A 21,801-nucleotide genomic window follows, 5' to 3' on the forward strand; every position below is an offset into this window, starting at 1 on the left:
TTCCGTTTTGTTCCGTCGCGGACGTGTTCCGTCGCAAAAACGTTATTTGAAAACGGCTCGCCCCCTCCGGGAAGGGAGCTGATTGGGGTGCGCTACGGCGAATGAGGGCCACTTGTATTCAAATGTTTCACCGACCCTTTCCCCCTCGTCGGTTCTTACGACCGGGCGAAGCGCTCCGTAGCACGGAAGTGTGCGTGTCTGCGTGAGTGCGTGCGTGCGCGAACACGTGCGTATCGCGCGTGTCGCGTACATGCGAGCGTGCGTACCTACGCGTGTGTACGTGAGCGTTGGCGCGATCGTTATACGTGTGCGTGTACATGTATATTGCGTGCGTGCATGCGAAGGCGTACCAGCCAGATCTTGCGGAGAAAGGCTGCCTGGCGCCGCGTGTTTCAGCGACACCACGCTACGTCCGTATAGAGTCGAGCTGCCCGAATTTTACGATTATGTTCTTACGTGCGTATACGTATGTACACCCGATACATATATACATATATATACTTCTATCCCCCGACTGTAATTAAACCGGGAAATATTTAGCGCGACTACATGACTCTCCGCGCCGCGCGGTCTACGCTTGGGGTATTTCCCCGAGTCGCGAATTCGCCAGGATAATATAGGGTTCAGTGACACGTTGTATGTGTGCTTCCCAAGCCGGGAGAGCATTATGTCGCGCATACGATTTATTTGGTCGGAATTCTGTCGCCGAGGCAGGAAAGCGCTCTAAATGCCGTCGAAAGTAAAGTCCCGATGTGCCTGTGTCTCGGATAACCCGCGTGGGTTATCTCGGCTATACGTCTGTGCGTCTCGATTGTTTCAATAAGCGAGAATATAAAGCTTTCGACACAAGTCGCGAGGGAAGCGATTCCTTTTTGGGTCCTTATACACTATATCTGTTATCAGTGATGACGTTAAAATATCGTTCACGTCTGCACGTTTTGTGTAACTCTTTCTAGTTTTGAAAGAGATTATCTTAAAAAGTGAAAGAAATAACTGCTAGAATTTTCCATCAAGTCTTTCAGTCGAATTTTCCCGACACCTAGTATATAATGCGTATCTGCCAGACCCGACTGTGCTACCCTTGTCACCGAGAAAAGCACTACACGTCCCATCTAATTGTATCCTCCCCTGGGCTACTTGCCAGCGATTATGGGAGATAGAAAGCTAAACGCAATTTTCAGAAAGTTCGAAATACAATGCAATTCCTGTTTATATATGCGTATATATGTAGCTTTCGGTATAACTCCACGTTTTTAACCCGGCACGGATATAATATCGTTGATTTGCGGAGAAAAACTTTTACTAAATTCAAAAGTTATTAATATTTTTAAGAATATTTTAAAAATTACATGGAACTCTTTGTCTCTCTGAAATATAGATGCTCAAGAATAACAGAATAATAATGACTATCGATTTTATGATAATAACGAAGTTGAGTATACAAGTTTCTCTCTTTTTCGCAAAATTATTTCCCATCAAAAACTAAAAAATGATAATCTTCCCTCAAATCAAATACATTACAACTCATGAATATTATTTCAATCGCTACAATTTTAAATTGCAATAGTGTAAAAAATATGGCGAAAAAATCCATCTTCATGTTATAGAATTATTTTCTAAGGAATTTACTTTCATCCGTTAAATGGCGTCAATGAAATCGCGATCAATTAGGAACGCGGCTAATCGAGATAATCCCCGGGATTTTTTTTAGGGCATTACAACCGTCCCGGTGTCCCTATTCTGGCGAGTCGCTATTCACTCCGAGGAAGCGTTTAACTACTTCTCCGTAATCAAGAGTCATCACGATTCGCAGAAGGTACCGTCCGTTCATTCAGCCTCTCCCTTGTAAACCGTCCGCTATGAATTTCCAGCAGCCGCGACACGTCTCTATTTAACAATGTTATCGTCGTTTCCGCTATCTGCCGTTCGTCGCAATTATCGTTATTATTATAGCACAACCGAGATGCCGGTGTAACATATACAGGCTCGGCCGAATAGAAGAGAGGGTGATTCCCTTTACTCGCTCGAAAACTTGTTCGCCGCATCTCACGCTCACCCGGCTTTCGTATATATATATATATATATATATATATATACCCTCTTTCTCATTTTCTGGGTAATCTTGTTCATGCTCTCTTCTTCGGAGTCGTGCACGAGCGCGCCCATCGTAATCTTAGTCATGAGCCGCCGACCAATCTGCCGTAAATTCGCCAAAATGTAACGTCAAGCGGCAGATACGCGGACAACCCTCTTACTCGGCGCACTTAACGCATTAACGCCAAGGAAAATTAGTACAGACCAACATGGCGAAGAACGCGCCCGCGTAGCGGCCATTATTTGCGATTATAACACCTATACTTAAAGCGGACAAATTATAGAGAAAGAAACCCTCAGATGACGTCGGTGCAAATACGTGATATCCTCTCCTCGCTAGATCGGCGAGTATCACATCCATACGATGTTATTATCAATTACAGATGTAACTGTCGTTTACATGCGTTGAAACTTTCGCGTTGGTCATATTAAACTCGGTACTTTAGTCTTGAAAGTGAATAAAACGACAACGCATTCTCAGAACGGACGATACTTTTCTATGAAAGATCTCGTCTATTTCAAACAGTTATGCATCGAGGCAAAGTCGAAAGATATAAATTAAAAGATAGCAATAACAAGAAGGAAAAGAGAGGGAGAGGCTGAAAATTCATTCGATTCCTTTTTCAATCAAAAGATTAATGTAATGCTTCTTATCGTTCCATTTATGCGGCTATCATTTACAAGACGATTTATCTGGCGTCAGCTCGAGCCACGGTTAAAGGAAGAATTAAATATTCGTGACGCGCTAGAAAGCGCATGCATCAAAAAGCGAGATAAAGCGAGGAGACACGATGTAAGCGATTAATCAGACGGAGGATTCCACCGGGTTCCCTCCGATCGCCCACAACGACGACGGCGATTTCTTTCGTAACTCGTCGAAAGGAAATCTACAATATATCACTGATTACCCGTCTCTCGGATAAGCAACGGGACAGAATAGATGCCATTATGTAACTCAAAGAAGATTCAATGTAACACGGGGAAAACGGCGCCACGGACCGTCTCATCCGAGACGTGGGGCACGCGGGTTGGGCGAGAGCTCGTCGACCCGTATTACCCCCCCCCCCCCTGCCCCTTTCCTCCCCCTCCGGATCGAATCGGCTGCCCGATTCGAATCGTCTGCCTGATTCGACTCGATCCGGCGCGATGCGGCTTTAGAGTCAGCGAGGAAGAGAGAGAGAGAGAGAGAGAAAGAGAAAGAGAAAGAGAGAGAGAGAGAGAGAAGCTCGGGGCGGAGAGAGATCCGAAGGACTCTGTACATTAAATAAGTCGCAGCAGTTGGACGTAGAGAACGGCGCGGTTACCTCGTTAGAGGTATCCAAACCGCGAAAGTTCCGACTGTATCGCGTTACTACCATCCGGCATCAGAGCACGGCGGCGTTCGCTACGCTTGTTTCATTCTGTTGCCCGAAGCCAGAGGGGATTCGCTTCAAGGCAACGGGATGAAATTCTCCCGGCGAGCGGCGGTGGCTCTCGTGCCAAACTTAATTTACCCCGTGTACAGCCACCATTTTGTTTCGCCGCGCGTGCGAAGAAAACGCTCCCGCGAGGGTGTCATCGAGAGAGAAAAGGGACCGCCGTCCTCCCCCTCGATTTCTCATTCCCCGAAAAGAAATAAGAAAGGCTCCTTCTTTCCTCTTAGCCTCGGTTGATTGTATCGCGGCTTATTTCGAGCTTCTTATTTCGAGAGGGCGAGCCCCGCGTTGAGAGACACTGTCGCGATGCACAGAGAAAATTGGCACGGGATAAAGGAGATATCCGTGCATGTGCCAATTTTTTCCTCTCCTCTATATGCGGAGTTCTCTATACCGTACTCTTCTATCCCCGGAGCCAAGGAATTACTCAAGTAGATTGAGGGATTTGTACGTCGTAAAATATGGAATCAATTAATTATCGCTTCTTGCCCGCGTTGGCTCCCTTGCGGATTAGCCAAATAGATTTAAGGATTTCTAAGATTAAAGATACGAGAAATTGAGATTAATAACAATCATCTCCGATTTCACTTTTCATGATAAAGATTTTATAATATTTTATCGTTATACCGGTAATAATATAACATTGCTAATATGGCAAACGACGATTTATTCAAATCGTTATTTATTCAATGATCTCGAGCACGAGATTATAATAATTAATGCAGGATTATATAAAGACACGCTATAATTACTACAATCAAATTTTCGTGAGGATCGATACACGAGATTATAAAGCTCGCGTCAACGAACCTGAGATACAACTGTAGACTGTAGTAGTTACATTTGTACTTATCAAAAACAATGGTAGCTGCGTGAAATCGCGCGCGGGAACGAGCACGCGGTGGCCAGTCGACGAGAGACGAGGGAGGTATGGGGGCGAATCCAGCGGATGCCAGAGTGAAAACGAAAGGAAGAGTGAACCGTCGATCGGGGATCGGATTCCGCGATTCCGCGCCGATCGGCGATTGCAAGTATCGGCGAATCGCGGTCCAGGGAGGAGAAAGTGAGACAGAAGGGGTAGAACGGACGATAAAACTCGCTCTCGCCGACCGAGCCGTTACAGTGGCACGGCTCTCGACAGGCAGGATATATCAGCGAGAGAGCGATGGATTAAAAGCTGCAAGAGATCCCCACCTCTCGTCGGCTTGTCCAGGGCATAGGCAGAGGAAGAAAGAGAGAGAGAGAGAGAGAGAGAGAAAGAGAGATACAGACGCCCCGCGCTTCTCCGCGCGTCAAGCTAGCTAATCGATACATGTGCGCGCGCGAGAACTAGCGAGAGCGAGCGAGTACAAGGGCTGTGCGAGCGCGAAAGAGGGTCGGAGCGAGCGGAGGGTGTCTAGGTGTTATTTTATCCCGGTCTTTTCGGACGGCGGAGAAAAAACGAGAGAGCGAGAGAAAGAGACGAGGCGGGAACGAGAGGGGAGGAGGAGAGGCGGAGGCAGGGACCCCGGGAACGAACGTCTGGCGGCGCGTGTGCGCCTAATTGACGAATTCCGCTTGGAAATTTTTGCCGTGCCATACGCGCTTAATAGACGCACTCGCGTGCGCCGTAATAGCCGACGATCAAAAGTCCCAATCACGGACAATGTGGAACAAGAATAACAACGGTGACGACAATCCAATCCGCGAAACATTTTTTTTCCTTTTCTCTCTCTCTCTCTCTCTTTCTCTCAGCGTATATCGCGCGAGATTACATCGCATCATGCTGGCTTGTCTAGGGCGCCAACGCCGGTATTCGTTCCTTTTCATTATCGCGGTATAAACTCGCTCGCTCGTTCCTTTCTCTCTTTCTCCCTCCGTCGTTTATGCAAAACATTCGCAGATATATCGTTGTAAAGAAGTTTATTAACCCGTGCGACGGTGCCTACGAGGTAGCTGCGTAAGAACTGGCAACTCTCGCTCTCGCGAAATTTGTACAGTCATCGAGCACGGGTTTTGCCAGTCCGCAAAATCTAAGCGAAGCAGATCGCATCTAGTTTTATCGATTTCGCAAGATTGATTGAAATATTGGTTTAAAGTATGTTAGTTGTATAAATTATATATATATATATATATATATATGTTTGCGTATTTTAAATTGCATGCTCCACTTATTTAAATAATATTAAGCTTACGATATTTACGATAATTAGTTTCCAGCCTAAATAAAGATAATGACCAGAAAATGACGGTTATCAGTATGCATCGAAATCTATTTCTTAAGGAATTTAAGATTTAATATCTTTCTTGACACATCTTAATAACAGTAATTTTCTGAAATTTAATTTATGTCTATATCTAGATGCAAAATTTAATATCGTTCAAGTTAAGATAATATGCAACGTGTAAAATTTATGTCTAACATACTTTAAAGCAATTTCATTTTATTTTATAAGATAAATAAAATACGCTGCTTTTTATAGATACCTAAATAACGAAAATCGAAAATATAATTATACGCGATTCGTGTATTGATTGCGATAAAAGCAATTAGATGGGAATCGGTACAAAATCGGCGCGCGCTTAAAGCAATGGTTCACGGTATTAAATAAATCTGTATAATCCGATGTTTCCGAACGGATTGAACAACTAAATTGTAAGCGGACGGTAGTTCGTATATAAAACGTGAAATAAAATGCGGTAAATAATTACTACCGTCGCGCAGCTCATTGTTAATGTTGTACAATTCGGGTGTCCGTGTCGCGTTAATTCCGGGATGTGCCCGCGAAACTCGCGACGGAACGACATTGCAAACAACGGGGTACCGAAATTTCCGACAGGAACTGGGCGTTATCGTCGCCTGTTTATACAGTTGTCGGGCAAACATCACGAAATCTTTACCCCAGTCCCGTCGCGCTCGGCGAAAAGTAGTCGAGAAAAGTTACGCGCGTCAGAGGTGTAACTAGGTTGTAACTAGGCTGATGCAGTCGAGTGCAATGGACTGTCTCGCGAGCAAGATCCGTCGATTTGTCAACATCGATCGACACGTAGCGTTCATTAAATAACTTTAGTTTTTCAATCATTAACAAACTTCAATTGCTGATGAAATTGTATAAAAATAACGCTCTAAGCAAACAACTTTTATTCATCCTTTTAAAAGAGAGGAGAAGGAGAGGAAGCTGAATTACATCAGTACTACGATGAAATATGACGGTGACGGGAAATTATCATAAAGTTTTCCGCCGGTGAACGCCAGTCTTGTCGAAGGACTGAAATCGCGCGCGCGACGAGATTATAGATTTCTTCCGTCGAGAATGTCGCGTCAGGAAAATCGCGCCATTGTTCAGCGTGTAGCAATGCCATCAGAGACTCGGAATTCATTGCCAAAAATTTTGTCGGGCATAAAAGATGTCGGGCGGAGAAAATACGGCGACGTGGAAGGAAGAAATAAGTAGAGACAGAGAGAGAGAGATTTATTAAAGTTCACGACATTTTTCACGGCAGCGTTGCTTTATAAAACGATCATATGTATCATCGCGTGTACATTTATACGCGTAATACATAACGATTTTAATAATCATTCGTTCTTCCGAATAGTTGTTTACGTTAAAGAAAAGATTGAAAGTAACGATAGATAAAGTGTGTTATACGAGGCTCGTTCGAACGGTTAATCGCCGCCGTTAAGAATCCTAACGAGAGAATAATTTTCGATTTCGACGCGGAACTTGACAAAGAGCGGCGGCGGTTTGCCTCCCAAAGGAAACTACGCTGCGGCGAGACTTGTCAAACCGGCGAGCGGGCGGCACGTGTTGTAAAGAGCGCAAGGTTATAACCATTTAATAGCCCGGCCAATAATGAGGGGTGCCCGTAGGGTTGTGTGTAGTTCGTAGTAATATGGATCGAGAGAGTCGGAGAAAAGTGTAGAAAGACGGGAGGCGCGCGCGAGAGCAGAGCTCGGTGAAAGAACCTGGTTTTCGAACGTTGGTTCGGGGTTATCGAGAGGGGCACGCGGAAAGGGGCGATCCCTAGGAGGGGGAAGAGGGAGCGGACAGATGTATGCACCACGTGGCGCGGTATGTGTCGGAGGCGCAGAAAATGGGGTGCCCCCGAACACAGTCCATTCGTTAGATCATACAGTAAGTTCTCTGCGCATTTGTTCCCGCTACACTTTTATCCTCGTTCCCTTCCTTGGTATGCATGTATGCATGCATGCAGCACCGAAAGGATCGGAGGGTAACGCGCGGTAAGTGAAAACCGATAGACTTTTCTTACGTGATGTATAATTATTCGCGAGAGGATTTTAAAGGAGGCTCACCCCTCCCCCATATATCGGATAAAGGGGGGCATTCGATTCGTATCGATTGAGACGCAGTTGTATTTCTCGTTGCTAGTGCGATGTTATGTAATATAATATATGCAATTATAATATTAATGTTTCAAAATTAATAAATAATATTCACGTAGCTTAATATATTGTGGATGAAAATATAAATCTTGATATTAATATATATCATATACACACATTTTATATTTCATTAATAAATATCATTACATATTTCGCGATGATTTTCACAGAAGTAAATAAACAGTGAAAATTGATAGTATAAATAAAATGAAATATACGCGAAAATTAATTTTTTTTTTTAAGAGAGAGAAGCAAAGAGAATATTTTATTATACATCATCTACGAAAATAAAAAATTTAATTTATTCAATAAAGTTTTTAGCCCCTTTCTCTTTTCATTATTTCCCGCCCTTTCTCCAATTTCCTTTCACATTCCAAATTGGTTTTACCGTCTCTGCATCAAATCAATTACCGTCAGACCTATAATTGCCTGTCACCGCCTCCGTCTAGGATTTCTTACAAGGAGAATCCGTGTTCACGACTATAGTCTTTTCGTGACATCAGTTAAACTTTGACTGTATGTATACTATCGATCTATAATATGACTCGTATTCTAATAAAGAATTCGTGTAAAACACATCGCATTTTCCATCAAATTAAAACAAGTTATTAAACTATCACGGGAATCCTTCAAACTAAACTTGTACAAAAGTTTCAAAACAAATTAATTTTTTTTTTTTTTTTTTTTTTTTGCTTCAGAGAAAAATGAGAAACTTACTGTCATCGTATCGAATAGTCTGTCGTCGCACAAAGACGGGTGAAGGCAAGAGAGTGAAATGAAGGGCAATGCGAAAGGGTGGCGAACAGAAGCTTTAGCGACACATCGTTCATTAATCCCCTCGAGCTTTTTCAATTTTATTGGCAGAACAAACACGCCGCGTCATATCCGACGTTGTCGCACGGTTGCAAAATTATTATCTCAATAGTCCGATGAATAATCAGCCGGCGGCGACGCGTCGCGCCGTTTTTTAACAATCGTTGCCGCCCGGATATGTAATATAAACGAACCCGGAATGACGCTTCACTAAAAACATATCTAGTACTCCGTGACAATCCCGATAACGCTGCCGTCGTGAGAGTCAGTAGAGACAGGAGGCACGTTAGCATTAATGAAGATTAAATAGCAGCGACATTATACCTATTACCACCTATTTACTCCAATTTATCTTCATTTTCCCCCGTTATTCTTTGGCGCTCTAAACTCCCACGTCGTCGTCGTCGTCGTCGTTGCCACCGATGCTGTTGGTTTCGCAAGGTGCGACACGTTAATATAAACAGCCCGAGAGCAGACCTAATAACGTTTAAGGGGGATAAGTATCCGCGCCTGTCACGATGCTAATCTGTCAAAATTCAGTCGCATTTATCTCGATGGGGACGGTTCAATTTCGGCCGCCGGATATTCGCACAAGCTCCTTCGTACTTTGATATTTTATCTTAAAGAGCGGATGTAGATACCGTTGAGAGATGTCTAAACTCTTGAGACATATACTCGAGAGGAATGATCGAATTAAGGTCTTGTGATTCTCTTTATCCTTTTCCGGTTTAAATTATTCGAAGAAACACGAGAGAAGAAGAAAAACTTGAGGATTCTAATTGAAACATTTCTCGTACATGTATATAGTAAAAATCACTGTTTTATATACTTTTATTTCCGAAAACATGTCGGAAAGAACTTCGATAATTATGCCGCTGGAACTCGCGATTCGCCAACTTTCGTTCAACTTGGAACGGACTCTCTAGCTGCAACTTTATTTCAGCTTTAGTTTCACCGACGCGAACTTCGACCAAAGCCAATTATAAATTTATAAGGTACGCTAAGAGAACGCGTTTCTTTATATTCTTCCCGCTAGGAAAGAAGACGGATGCAGAGCTATCTTTTACGTCGCGATGTATCTTGCGATGCGCTTGATGCACCGCGCGTCGCATCGCGTATGTCGTCTAGGGATAATCTAGCTACCACTCACGAGAGGGATCATCTTCTATCGCTTTAAAAATATATCTGGGTCGTTCATACACACACACACACACACACACACACACACACACACACACACACACACACACACACACTCGTCGTGTTTTTCGGGTATACGAAAAGGAATCCGCGCGCAACAGCTTTATATCGAAAAGCTGTATCAAGGGGCTCTTAATAATTCTTCAGCCGAGAAATAAATCACTGTCAGTACGCAAAAGATAAACATGTTACTTAATTTAAGAGGAAAAGTAAGATTGTACGTGCGCGTAAGCATATTTTAAACGATAAATTGCTCATCGATATGTTCAACTATGCAGACAAACATACACGTAGAGAGGTAGGTTATTTGGAGGTCTTAGGATGACAGGTCCATTTATCAAAATGAAGAAATTTTAGATAGCATTTGCGTTATTCGAAATGGAGAAAATGAATAACAAAGTAGTTTAATCTGACATTACTAACCGGTATGTCTATGCAAATTTGGAGAAAGTGTGCGGTGAGATTACGTCATCACGTATGTTATAAAGAAGTGGTAAAAAAGTAGATATAAATACGTTATAAAATATTGCAGGCAAAAATTCGCACGAGCGCGAATAGATATAAATATTCTAATCTCGAGCCTTAGAAATATATCTTTTTAAACATTCCGAAGCGGATGAACGGAGGCGAGAAAAAAAAATTCTCCGGTCCGGAGGAATATGGGTGAAAAGAATTCCACGCCGATGCGGCACCGCACGCGAAAAAAAGAAAAAAAAAAAGAAAGATGAGCGTAGCGGCGTCCATGGTCGAGGCCTTATGGGCGAGCGAGAGCGAGGTACTTGACTATTGTGCGTAAGCTCCCATTATAACGCCGGTAAGCAGCTATCCATTATTATACGCGATAGCCCGGATCGAGAAGCCGTGTCCGCCTGTCTCCGGGTCGCGTTCCGTATGGAGCGGCTTGTTCGTGCGGCGATCTCCGGGGCCTATTTATATTGCACCAAGGGAGAGAAAGAGAGAGAGATAGTCGATGCGAGCTGTGCGGCAAAAACAACAAAGGAACGCGAGGAGAGACGGCTACTTGGCGAATCTAGTTACCGAGAAAGTCGAGGCTCGAGCGACGCGCTTAAAACAGCGAGAGATCCTCTCGTGTCTTTCTTCGCGCGCTTCCGCTTCCCTTAAAAAAAAAAAATAAAAATAAAAATAAAAAATAATTAACCATTTTTTTGGCTACTATTTCATGCAAGATAAAATTTAATTAGGTACATCGGAGTATCCTTATTTCGTGCAATAATTTATTATTAATATTCGATATATTTAATTTGGACGACGAGATAATCAGTGTAAAGGAGAGAGAAGGAGATTTAAGAGCTTCACGTAGAAGTAGATTAATATAATGCGGGAAAATGAGAATCATCCGAGGCAGATTTAGCTCTCTATGACACTCGCTTTGAATGCGCATAGGGGAAACCTCGCATTGTGGCACGCGTATAATTACGGCACAGATGCCTGGACAGAAATTTTATTGCGATGCAATATCAATATTCTGGAGATTCCGGGGCTCCGCGAGATAGAGCAGCCCGTTCCGGTTTGCTCCCCGCTAAGCACTCCCATTACGACTGCATATTTAACGTGCGCTGTCGCATAAATGCACGTTACGGATAGCTGCGCGTATTACAATAAGCAATTAACGAGCGATATCGTGTTCTATAAATTACGAGGCTCGGATGCACCGGCGTAACCGATGCTCGCGTACGCGAAACGTGAAACGCGTGCGTGCATATGTGTATATAATGTTCGCGCACGTGCGCATGTGTATGTAGAATACATATACGGCAGTTACATATGAACTCGAAATAACGAGCCTACGGAAAAGGTAATAACATGGAAGTGGCGGGAGTCCGATTCGCGCTCTGCATTATCGAGAGATTCTCCATTACCATTCTTAAATCTTTCGTACCGCACATTTGCATTTTTCGTTTTTTCGATAGTCGCGTGTATATATATATAAATCTCTCGATGCTTTTTGCACGGAGAATGCGACGATCACGACCGCGATATCAAAATGCGGAAACGATTCAATCGCGACGAGAACACTGGAGTATTCAGTAACGCGTGACGCATTTTATATCGGAACGCGTTAGTGATCGAGTACATATATATACAGATGTTTCCCGGTATTCCGGACGATTTCGGAGACGCGCGCTACATTGACTCCCCGGGCACTAATTCAATTTGTATGGCATCTTTTCTCGAGAGATCATAATCGGGATTAGCCTGAGCGCGAGAGCGAAAGAAGGGAGAGGAAGGAAAAGGAAAGCCACAATACCCTGCTATTGTCAGGGACAGACGCGCGGATCCCTTGCTTGCTCTGTACGTGTATGTATATATATATATATATATATATATACACACAACGCGTCGGCGGCGAAGTGCATTCTTCGCCAGTATAGCAGGCGTCGTTCGGTGTCGCATCGTCAGGCTCGTAGGTCGTAGAGCCTGCGAGGCGAGAGGCGAGTGAATCGGTCGTTACCAACCAGCCAGCAAGCAAGCAAGCAAGCAAGCAAGCAAGCAAGCAGGCAGGCAAGGCAGGCAAGCGGGCGGACGGACGGGCATATACCACGGACGGGGCAGAGGCGAGGGTGCGTCGCCCGGGATATCGATCGCCTCTAAACAAACATGGCTCGTTTTAGTCGAAGGAGTCGACTTCTATCCCGTATAAATCACGGTTATTCCTTCCTGCGCGCGTATATACGGGGTGTCCGTTTTCGTCCGGGTGACCCCACTGTCGCCGCCACTGTCACCACACTCTGTTCGCTTTGGTCGCGAAGGCGAGAAACATCGGGCTCGTTCTCCTCGTGCACGGGAAAGGGGGATGATTCGCGCGGATGCAACAATTTTTGCTGTCAGACATCGCGCCTCGAGGGAGAAATTTATTCGTTTACTCGTTAACACGGCATCCCGAAAATAGATTCAATTTTATTCGCCGCGCGAGAATTATATTTTTCATTGATGTATAATTATCTTATCACATAATTATTTAATGCATCACTTTTTAAATATAAATAAATTTTCTTTGCAATTAAAAATGGGGCATTCTCGATGAAATAAATGTTTTTGTCTTCTTGTTAAGTTTAATGTTGCGTTACATAGTAATTAATCTCCATTATTTAAATGTATTTTATAAAGAGTGGATGAGAAATGTGTGTATGAGATTATCGTGGAAAAAAGAGGAACTATGATGAATGGCACTTCAAGATAAGTAAATGCATCGCGTAAAATTATGAGATCATATATATATATATATACAAAATTTGAAATTTTTACCGTAGCACATAAAATTACATTTATTGGGGGCCTTTACTCTTCTTTTTTTTTTTTTTTTGCAGATAAATTGTATCGCTTCAGCGATTTGTTAACTGAACCGATTTATCAACTAACAAGCCTTTGGAATAAATGGTATAAATCGACACTGAAAAATTACACCGGGCGCGTGATCCTCGCGATAAAATATTGTGTACAAAGAGTGTATCGCGATCGAATAATTACAATGTTTCCGTTTCGCGCGTCTGCAAGCGCGTAAAATTTTATCGCAAATACGCTCGCGGAGTGTAGAAATGTAGTTTCACCGATTTCGTGACGATTCTTTAAAGTAACAAAAGACCCGCGGTGTATCTTATCGGTCCGATACTTGGTACAAGATTAAGCTAATTGACAGCTGCGCGCGGAAAATAATAATAGACCGACGGTGGACATACGCTTAATCGTATCGCGACAATGGCTAATCCATACTGCGTCGGTTCACGCGACAGAACGACCCTCGGTCGATGCCATCTGATTTGCATGCTTTGGTTTAGCTGTCGCTCTTCGCGGAATTGTCAGACACCGCCGTTTGATCCAGATAGATTCGGGAGAGGCGAAAGATTGGGGGGAAGGGGGAAAGTCGTGGAATTCTTTCCGGGCGAAAAGCTCGTTTCACGGGGATTCGTTCCGACTTTAACGAGTGATCTCACGAGGGGTGTTACGCCCGGCTACCCGGTACATAATCCCGAATGTAAGAAAGACGGAGATGAGGAAGATGACAACGGTCGGCTCTTACCTGCGACTGTGAGTGTGGCGTTCCTGCTCGGGACGGATCCCGCCTTATTCCGCGCGACGCACCAATATACACCGCCATCTTGCTCCTTCTTGCCGTGCATCACCCGCAGAAAGAACAGGGATCCCGTAGGTAGCAGGACCCGATGCGACTTGGCGTCGCCAGGCGACGTCTGCACGAGCTCGCCGTCCTTGTACCACTCTATCACCGGTTCGGGTTTACCCTCCGCCTTGCAGTTCAACGTCACCGGCTCATTTTTCGCGACTATTATGTCCGACGGGTGCTCGGTTATCCGTGGACATTTCAGTTGCCCTGAAAAACAAAAAAGGAAGCGGTGACTCTTTAGCGGATCTCTCCTCTCGACGATGCGCGTCGTGTCGTCTCGGCAATCTAATTAGTTCACCCCTTCAACCAGAGATATTTTCGCCCTGGCATTGCCTTCTTTTACGTTGAATTGTTTCGTCTTAAGTAAGAATAATGAAGGCTAATAGCGTATGATTAATGCCTCGTGATATTTTAAGAATAATTATTCTCTCTCTCTCTCTCTCTCTCTCATTTCATTAAATCGGAAAATTTTATATTTAAATGATTTTATTAAATTATATAAATATTAATCGCAAAATACGAGCGCTGAATAAAAGATGCCAAACTATTATTATATCTACAAGCAATTAAAAATTGTCAAGTGAGCAATTAATTTTCGCACCTTAATTAGTAATTAACTCACGTCTTAAGCTTATTTCTCGCAAGCATATAAATTAAACTAAGATATTTCGATAATAGCTAATTCAGAAAATAATTGGATATCAAGTTAAAATTTTTTATTTTTGACCATTTTACTGTTATATAATTATATTATTATTAGAATATTGATGTATCTATAAATTTAATATTTTGGAAATCTATTTGCAGCGTATGATTAATGCCTCGTGATATTTTAAGAATAATTATTCTCTCTCTCTCTCTCTCTCATTTCATTAAATCGGAAAATTTTATATTTAAATGATTTTATTAAATTATATAAATATTAATCGCAAAATACGAGCGCTGAATAAAAGATGCCAAACTATTATTATATCTACAAGCAATTAAAAATTGTCAAGTGAGCAATTAATTTTCGCACCTTAATTAGTAATTAACTCACGTCTTAAGCTTATTTCTCGCAAGCATATAAATTAAACTAAGATATTTCGATAATAGCTAATTCAGAAAATAATTGGATATCAAGTTAAAATTTTTTATTTTTGACCATTTTACTGTTATATAATTATATTATTATTAGAATATTGATGTATCTATAAATTTAATATTTTGGAAATCTATTTGCAGCATCTCGTGCTTGAAGTAATTAATTAATAATTAATTCTGGTATAATTGTTTTTTTTTTGTTTGCTAAATGATTTGCTAAATGTTTTTTAAAAGTAGCTAGCAATGTATAATAAATCAGCACTTTCGTTTTTAATATCAATTTCCTGCTAATGGATAGGAACGATAAATTCATGATTAGAGCAACTAATTAGCAATAAATTAGTACTTAATTATACCATACACCCGAATTTAATTTTTCGCGGTGGGGAAAGGAAGACTAGTTAACAAAAGTTACATAAATTTTCTGTTGTTTCTCGTATCTGATATGCATCCCCGCTCTCGAGACACCGCGTGCAACATATAAATTTATTGGCACGTCGCCAATATTAATCTTGCGAAGAGGAGCTGCCGCCCCTTTGCCAATATTAATAGAATATACAAAGCCGATGTTTATGTACTCGCGCGATCGAAAGCTTTTCTTCACCGCGCCATGAATTTTCCTCTTGTTGCGCGCTGACTATCCTATCTCTCTCGACTCTTCTCAATTTTGTATGGAACGGCACTGCGCAAAGGTGCATACCGTGATCTCGTTAATTTTCTAACACCTCGTCGTAAACCAGCTCAGAAGCGAAAATTAAATCAGGCTTCAATCTACCTTATTTTTAAGCACTGTCTCATAAAATTTTCAGTATTTAATGCTTGTTGCGCGCACAACATTAACAGAGGAATTATGCAGAACGGTAAAGCTTGCGTTTATATAGTAAAAAATATGTTAATGCGAGAGCCGTAATTTGTATCCACAGCGCGATGATATTAAATCCATGTAAACTCGATTCGACATGTTTACGAGTCACCGCAATTAGCGGCAATATAGAATCGTATTACTAGGAATTAATTCAAATAATACAGGACATTTGCGACGCATATGCGGGAACCACATTTCTAGCATTAATTAATTTTAATTCAATTATTCTCGTTTTTATGCGTGGCTGAAGAGAGTGATTTATTGATAAATGTGAAACAACATGTGTTTTCATCAACGCGGTATAAACAAATCATAAACCGATTTGCCGTGACACACTGCGCAACGTTTTCCCGCTCGGCTAACATTATATAGCATCATGCCGTGACATTTTATAAATAATAAACGTTACAAATTATGCATCACGATAACTCAAGCAGCCCGACAGCTACATATAAAAGAAAAAATCTTAATTAAAAATATTATTTTCAATTATATTTGTTACATCGCGTTGACATCGGATATCGATGACTTCCAATTTCATATTTCTCGTCTCTAGAAAAGATTTTAAAAGCTATTTTGAAATATCCCTCTTGCATACAAAAAAGCTATACAAATAATTTTTTTTTTTTAAATGTTACGGATAAGAGATATGTTAATAAAATTAATATAACGTGCTACGCGCTAAATACAAATAATTCAATGAATAATTAAACGCCTCTAAACTACTATACACGCGCGCGATTACAGCGGTGCTTTTTGGTAAAAGGCGAGACAATAGCGTTTCCGACCGACAGAGACTCCGACATTCGCGCAAACGGGAGCGACCGTGCGGCGAATTTTTCGCTGTTCGCTCCAACAGCTACCAGAGATCGCGCTCGTCCATGCATTCCGCGATATATTCAACCCGCTTTGACGCACACCCACGCATACCCGCGAAAGTCACCGGTATGTGTGCGTCTGTGACGCGGGTGTCCTATTTAGATAACTGAATTATGGATGAATTATTGGCCGCCGGTGTATACGTAGTGCAGGTATATAATTTGATAATATCGCCGCCTCTGGCGTCCTATCTCCGTGCCACGAGATTTCGGCCCGCCGTGGTGGTATATGTCGCCCGCCGAACGTCCATATGCATTATGCGTGCGCGCTCGCTCGCATACGTGCGTATGTACTATATGCAGCGTTACGTGATGCACGCGAGAACGTGAACGTCGCGTCGGTGTGAGCGAAGCAGGCGGGTATTAGTCATCGATAGTAGCTCGGATTACCTGTGGTTACACGCATTATTAGATCGACGCATCGTGCTCCTGTCTAGTCTAGGGCATTCCTCCGCGAAGTGCCTGTTCACGTACGCGTGCATCCCAATTTAGTCGATAGAAGAGGGGAAGACGCGTCGATCGAACGGCTTTTGTGTGTACAAAGAGAATCGATGTACTTGTATGTAAAACAGAATCGAGAGAGAACCTCCTTAAAGATTCTCTCGGGAAAATTGACAGTATCGAATAATGTAAGAATAATTTATTTTCAGCGATATACATATAATGTATCTCATAATTTATACCTATATAATTTCCATTCGAGTAATTTTAGTAACTCAAATTGAAATAAATTGTTTGATTTAAAATATTCATCTAATAAAATAGATTTTAATTTGTTTTAATTTAATATTACTAATATAGGTTTCCTTTCTAAATTTTTAATGGGAATAAAAAGAACTCATTTAATTGTATTAACATAGATATTTAAAAAACTTTTTAAACGATTTTCGAATTAAAATAACTAAATTTGACGCTTCTTCCCTCTTTTGCGAATTACCGTGTTATTATCAAGCCGATGATTTTCACATTTTTCTGCAAAAAAAAGTGCAGGTGCAATCTTTCGATCCCTAATGCGAGTAAAGGGCGATGGTAACAGAAGAAGGAGAAAAGTGACGAAGCAAATTACACGAGTGTACCTACTATTAGCCCGTTATAAAGACCCGTGGGTGCCTTCCTTTTTTATTACAGCAATATAGCTTCACTGGTGTAAGAAATTGAGATCCCGCCGAAATCAGAAAGCGTACGAAAGATGATAAAAAAAGGGAGCTCAGTAACACAAGGGCGAAACTACAAGAGCTCACTTAGCCTCGGCGGAAGCAAGAAAAGGCTACACGATTTTTTTGTACCTCCATCGAATGATGTCGACATGCATAAATATGTAGAATTTATTTCTTAAAATAATAGAGGAAAATGTTTTTATATAGAATTATAAAAGTTAGGCGAAAATTATAAAGGCGAAAAATATATCCCCTTTATAATTTTCATCTATTAAAATTCTATATTTAAGAAATTCTTTTCTCGATTACTTTAAGAAATAAGTTCAATATATTTCTGCACGCCGACATTATTCGATGTACCTTCTCTCGATTCAGCAGTAAATTCAAGCACATAATATCAATGATTAGATAGCAATTGACCTTTAAATATAAACTGTCGAGATTTAAATTGGCCTTTATCTCAGTAATTTGCGCGATTTTCTCGGCTCCGTTATTCGGTATATGCGCTTCGCAAGTAAAATACAAGGAGATTTGCGCTGTTTGTAACTCATTATCATACCAGTTTCCACTTTTGCTATCACTAGAGCACATTATATATGTATATGTGTATGTATGTGGAGAAGGCCAACCAGGCGTTATATTCACTAGTCATTTGCCTCGTTGCCATTGTGTATTCACTTGGCTTTCTCATGCGTTTGTCGCACAAGGTTAACGCAGCGTACTATAATCCCTTTCTGTATTTTATTTAAACAGACGCGAGTAAATTATTCATGTAAAACGTGAAACAATCCTGGTTTTCGAAATCTATCTTTTCTTGAAACACTCAGTGAAGAAAATTAAACATTAAATATCAAACAATTTCTCGCATAATTTTTAAAAGTTGCGTAATTCTAAAGAATTAAAAATATATTATTCGTCTATTAATAATTATTCTTCAAATATCGGCAGTTAATTGCACTCACACTCGGATGTTTTATTTAATTATGTCTCGTTTCTCCACGGCGTACTCCAAGACTTACAAACGCACCGCGTTTCGCATACCAATGTTTCGACGGGATCTCCAATTTAACGTAACTTTCCTAAGTCCATAAAATTTAAACGGGGATCCGAATGTGCTCGGGATGTCGAATGCCGCTCTTAACATTGGTTAGACATCCGGTGCTTACAACGCTCGCTGCACAACGCTTAATCCTTTGTTTGAATTATTCAAAGATGCGCGTTGTAGTGATAACATGGGCGCCGGGCACTTCCAGAAAAGAAAACGGATACCCGCTTTATATGCAAACGAAACTAAATACGTTCACGTAATGCCATCCGCGGGAGAGTATCCCGATACGAAACAGCGCGACGCGTATCACGCGCCGAGGAGAACAATCGCGTAATCGGGAAATAATTTGCGCGTATCAATTTTTTCGGATTTTTTCAGGACTCCTTCGATTCGGGGGATCACGAAATTGCGCGATATTCCGACGCGTAACACCGCCGTTCCACCATAATCGGATTTCTGTCGCTGCGAATGCTCGTATAGAATCGCTCGATATCTATAAATCAGTATAGTGCGCTAGGTTATGCCAACGGCGCAGATTTATATTGGTCACGTATGCGTATGCGCCGCATTTACCGATAAATTTGTGTGCGGTACTTCTCGAATCGTTAAAATGGATAGAATTTATTTCCTCGCCGAAAAATATCGACTTGCAATTCGCCAAAGAGCGAGTCGTTAAAATTTCACCCGATGTTATTGAGATGCTACTTTTGATCGAGAAAATTAAAATTTCTCTCTCTCTTTTTCATACAATTGCTGCGACGATCGGTTATGAGCTATATTTAAACATTAGAAGGATTAAGATTGTAAGTTGTAGCGACTAAATTTGTCTCGATCCGCGTGACTGCCTCAGTAATTTATGTATCAATGACCGAGTTGGACGTTAACCGATTACGCGTTCGGCGCAGGGTCATTGTATCTACATATATGCACATACAAATATACACACTGTAGATATCTTAATAGGTTTATGAAGAAAACGTTGAGAAAAATCAAAGCGGTTTAAAAAATCAAAGAATTTTTATGGAAGTTAATAAAAATTTTCAACTAGATGCCTATACATAAAAATTATAAATATTTAACGAAACTTTTACACTAATGTTTATTTTTTATTCAAAAAAATCATTTCGCAAATTATAAAAATTATAGAAGTAATTAATCAACGTACGCATTCCGTAGATGTTAGATCATTGAGTAAAAAACGATAGCATAATTTTTTTCTGTAACTATTCGTTGAAACATGAAAGATAAAATCGTTCGACTAACAAACAAAATAAAATTGTTCAAAGTTCGATAAATCGAGCAGGTATATATTAGATTTTATATGGCTATTGAACGCTGTGAAAGTTAAAAGGGCTCGACATTCGCACGATGAATTAAACACGGGTCTGCAAAACAACAACGCGTTGGCGACTTGGAAAACTCACACGTGGATGTACGCGCGCTTGTTCATTTCCTCCTCCATTTCCGATGGCGCCATTTAAATCGCAACTGCCCTAACTAACTGGAAATCGAAGTCCGCGCAGCCCGTCCTCAAGGGGTATGTTGACAGAATGTGTGTATATGTGAAGAGAGAGAGAGAGAGAGAAGGAGAGAAATAGAGAAAGAGACAGAGGGAGAAAGAGCCGAGACCTATTTGCCACGAAGTTTGATTTGCCCCGAACAAGCGCGCGTCGAGAGAAGAAGAGAGTTCTGTCTCTCACTTTCTCTCTATTGGGGCATTAATATATATGAGAAATTGCTCGGGAGAGCCGACGAAAATCGATCGGCGCTATTAAACCTAACAAAGAACTGCTTGACGTTCTCGTGCGCTCGGCCAATTGCATAAGCGCGGAATAATGCAGTTTTACACAATGGAAACACGGAATGAAATTTGCAATTATAAACGGATCCATCGTTTATACCCTCATTTCGCGTCGTCGTATCGTTACCATCCATCATTTACATTCGCGTATGAGATATCAACCGTAATGCGCGTAGACGCGAATGAAACGCATCGCGTTCATACCGAGAAAAAAGCATTTAGCTTTGATTTTATTAAAACGCGCTGAATTCGTAAAACCAACAATTCTCATCAATTCCGAGTTGAAACGAAATATCCACGCCCTGGGGATAGAATGTACAGTGCTCAAGGGGTATGTTGACAGAATGTGTGTATATGTGAAGAGAGAGAGAGAGAAGAAGAGAAATAGAGAAAGAGACAGAGGGAGAAAGAGCCGAGACCTATTTGCCACGAAGTTTGATTTGCCCCGAACAAGCGCGCGTCGAGAGAAGAAGAGAGTTCTGTCTCTCACTTTCTCTCTATTGGGGCATTAATATATATGAGAAATTGCTCGGGAGAGCCGACGAAAATCGATCGGCGCTATTAAACCTAACAAAGAACTGCTTGACGTTCTCGTGCGCTCGGCCAATTGCATAAGCGCGGAATAATGCAGTTTTACACAATGGAAACACGGAATGAAATTTGCAATTATAAACGGATCCATCGTTTATACCCTCATTTCGCGTCGTCGTATCGTTACCATCCATCATTTACATTCGCGTATGAGATATCAACCGTAATGCGCGTAGACGCGAATGAAACGCATCGCGTTCATACCGAGAAAAAAGCATTTAGCTTTGATTTTATTAAAACGCGCTGAATTCGTAAAACCAACAATTCTCATCAATTCCGAGTTGAAACGAAATATCCACGCCCTGGGGATAGAATGTACAGTGGCGGGGGG

The 21,801-nt window shown here is 41.6% G+C and overlaps 1 protein-coding gene across 1 annotated transcript in view; it reads right to left on the minus strand.

Annotated features, from left to right (window-relative positions):
- The window catches only part of LOC115244961 (roundabout homolog 2-like), a 99,606-nt gene that overhangs the window by 55,603 nt on the left and 22,202 nt on the right, over positions 1-21,801 (minus strand). The window contains exon 2 of the mRNA XM_029822997.1: positions 13,946-14,254. Coding sequence (XP_029678857.1) covers positions 13,946-14,254 — 309 coding nt within the window. The remainder of the gene's footprint in view (positions 1-13,945; positions 14,255-21,801) is intronic.

This window comes from Formica exsecta, unplaced genomic scaffold (genome assembly GCF_003651465.1).
Source record: "Formica exsecta isolate Colony F162 unplaced genomic scaffold, ASM365146v1 scaffold122, whole genome shotgun sequence".
NCBI classification, from domain to species: domain Eukaryota; kingdom Metazoa; phylum Arthropoda; class Insecta; order Hymenoptera; family Formicidae; genus Formica; species Formica exsecta.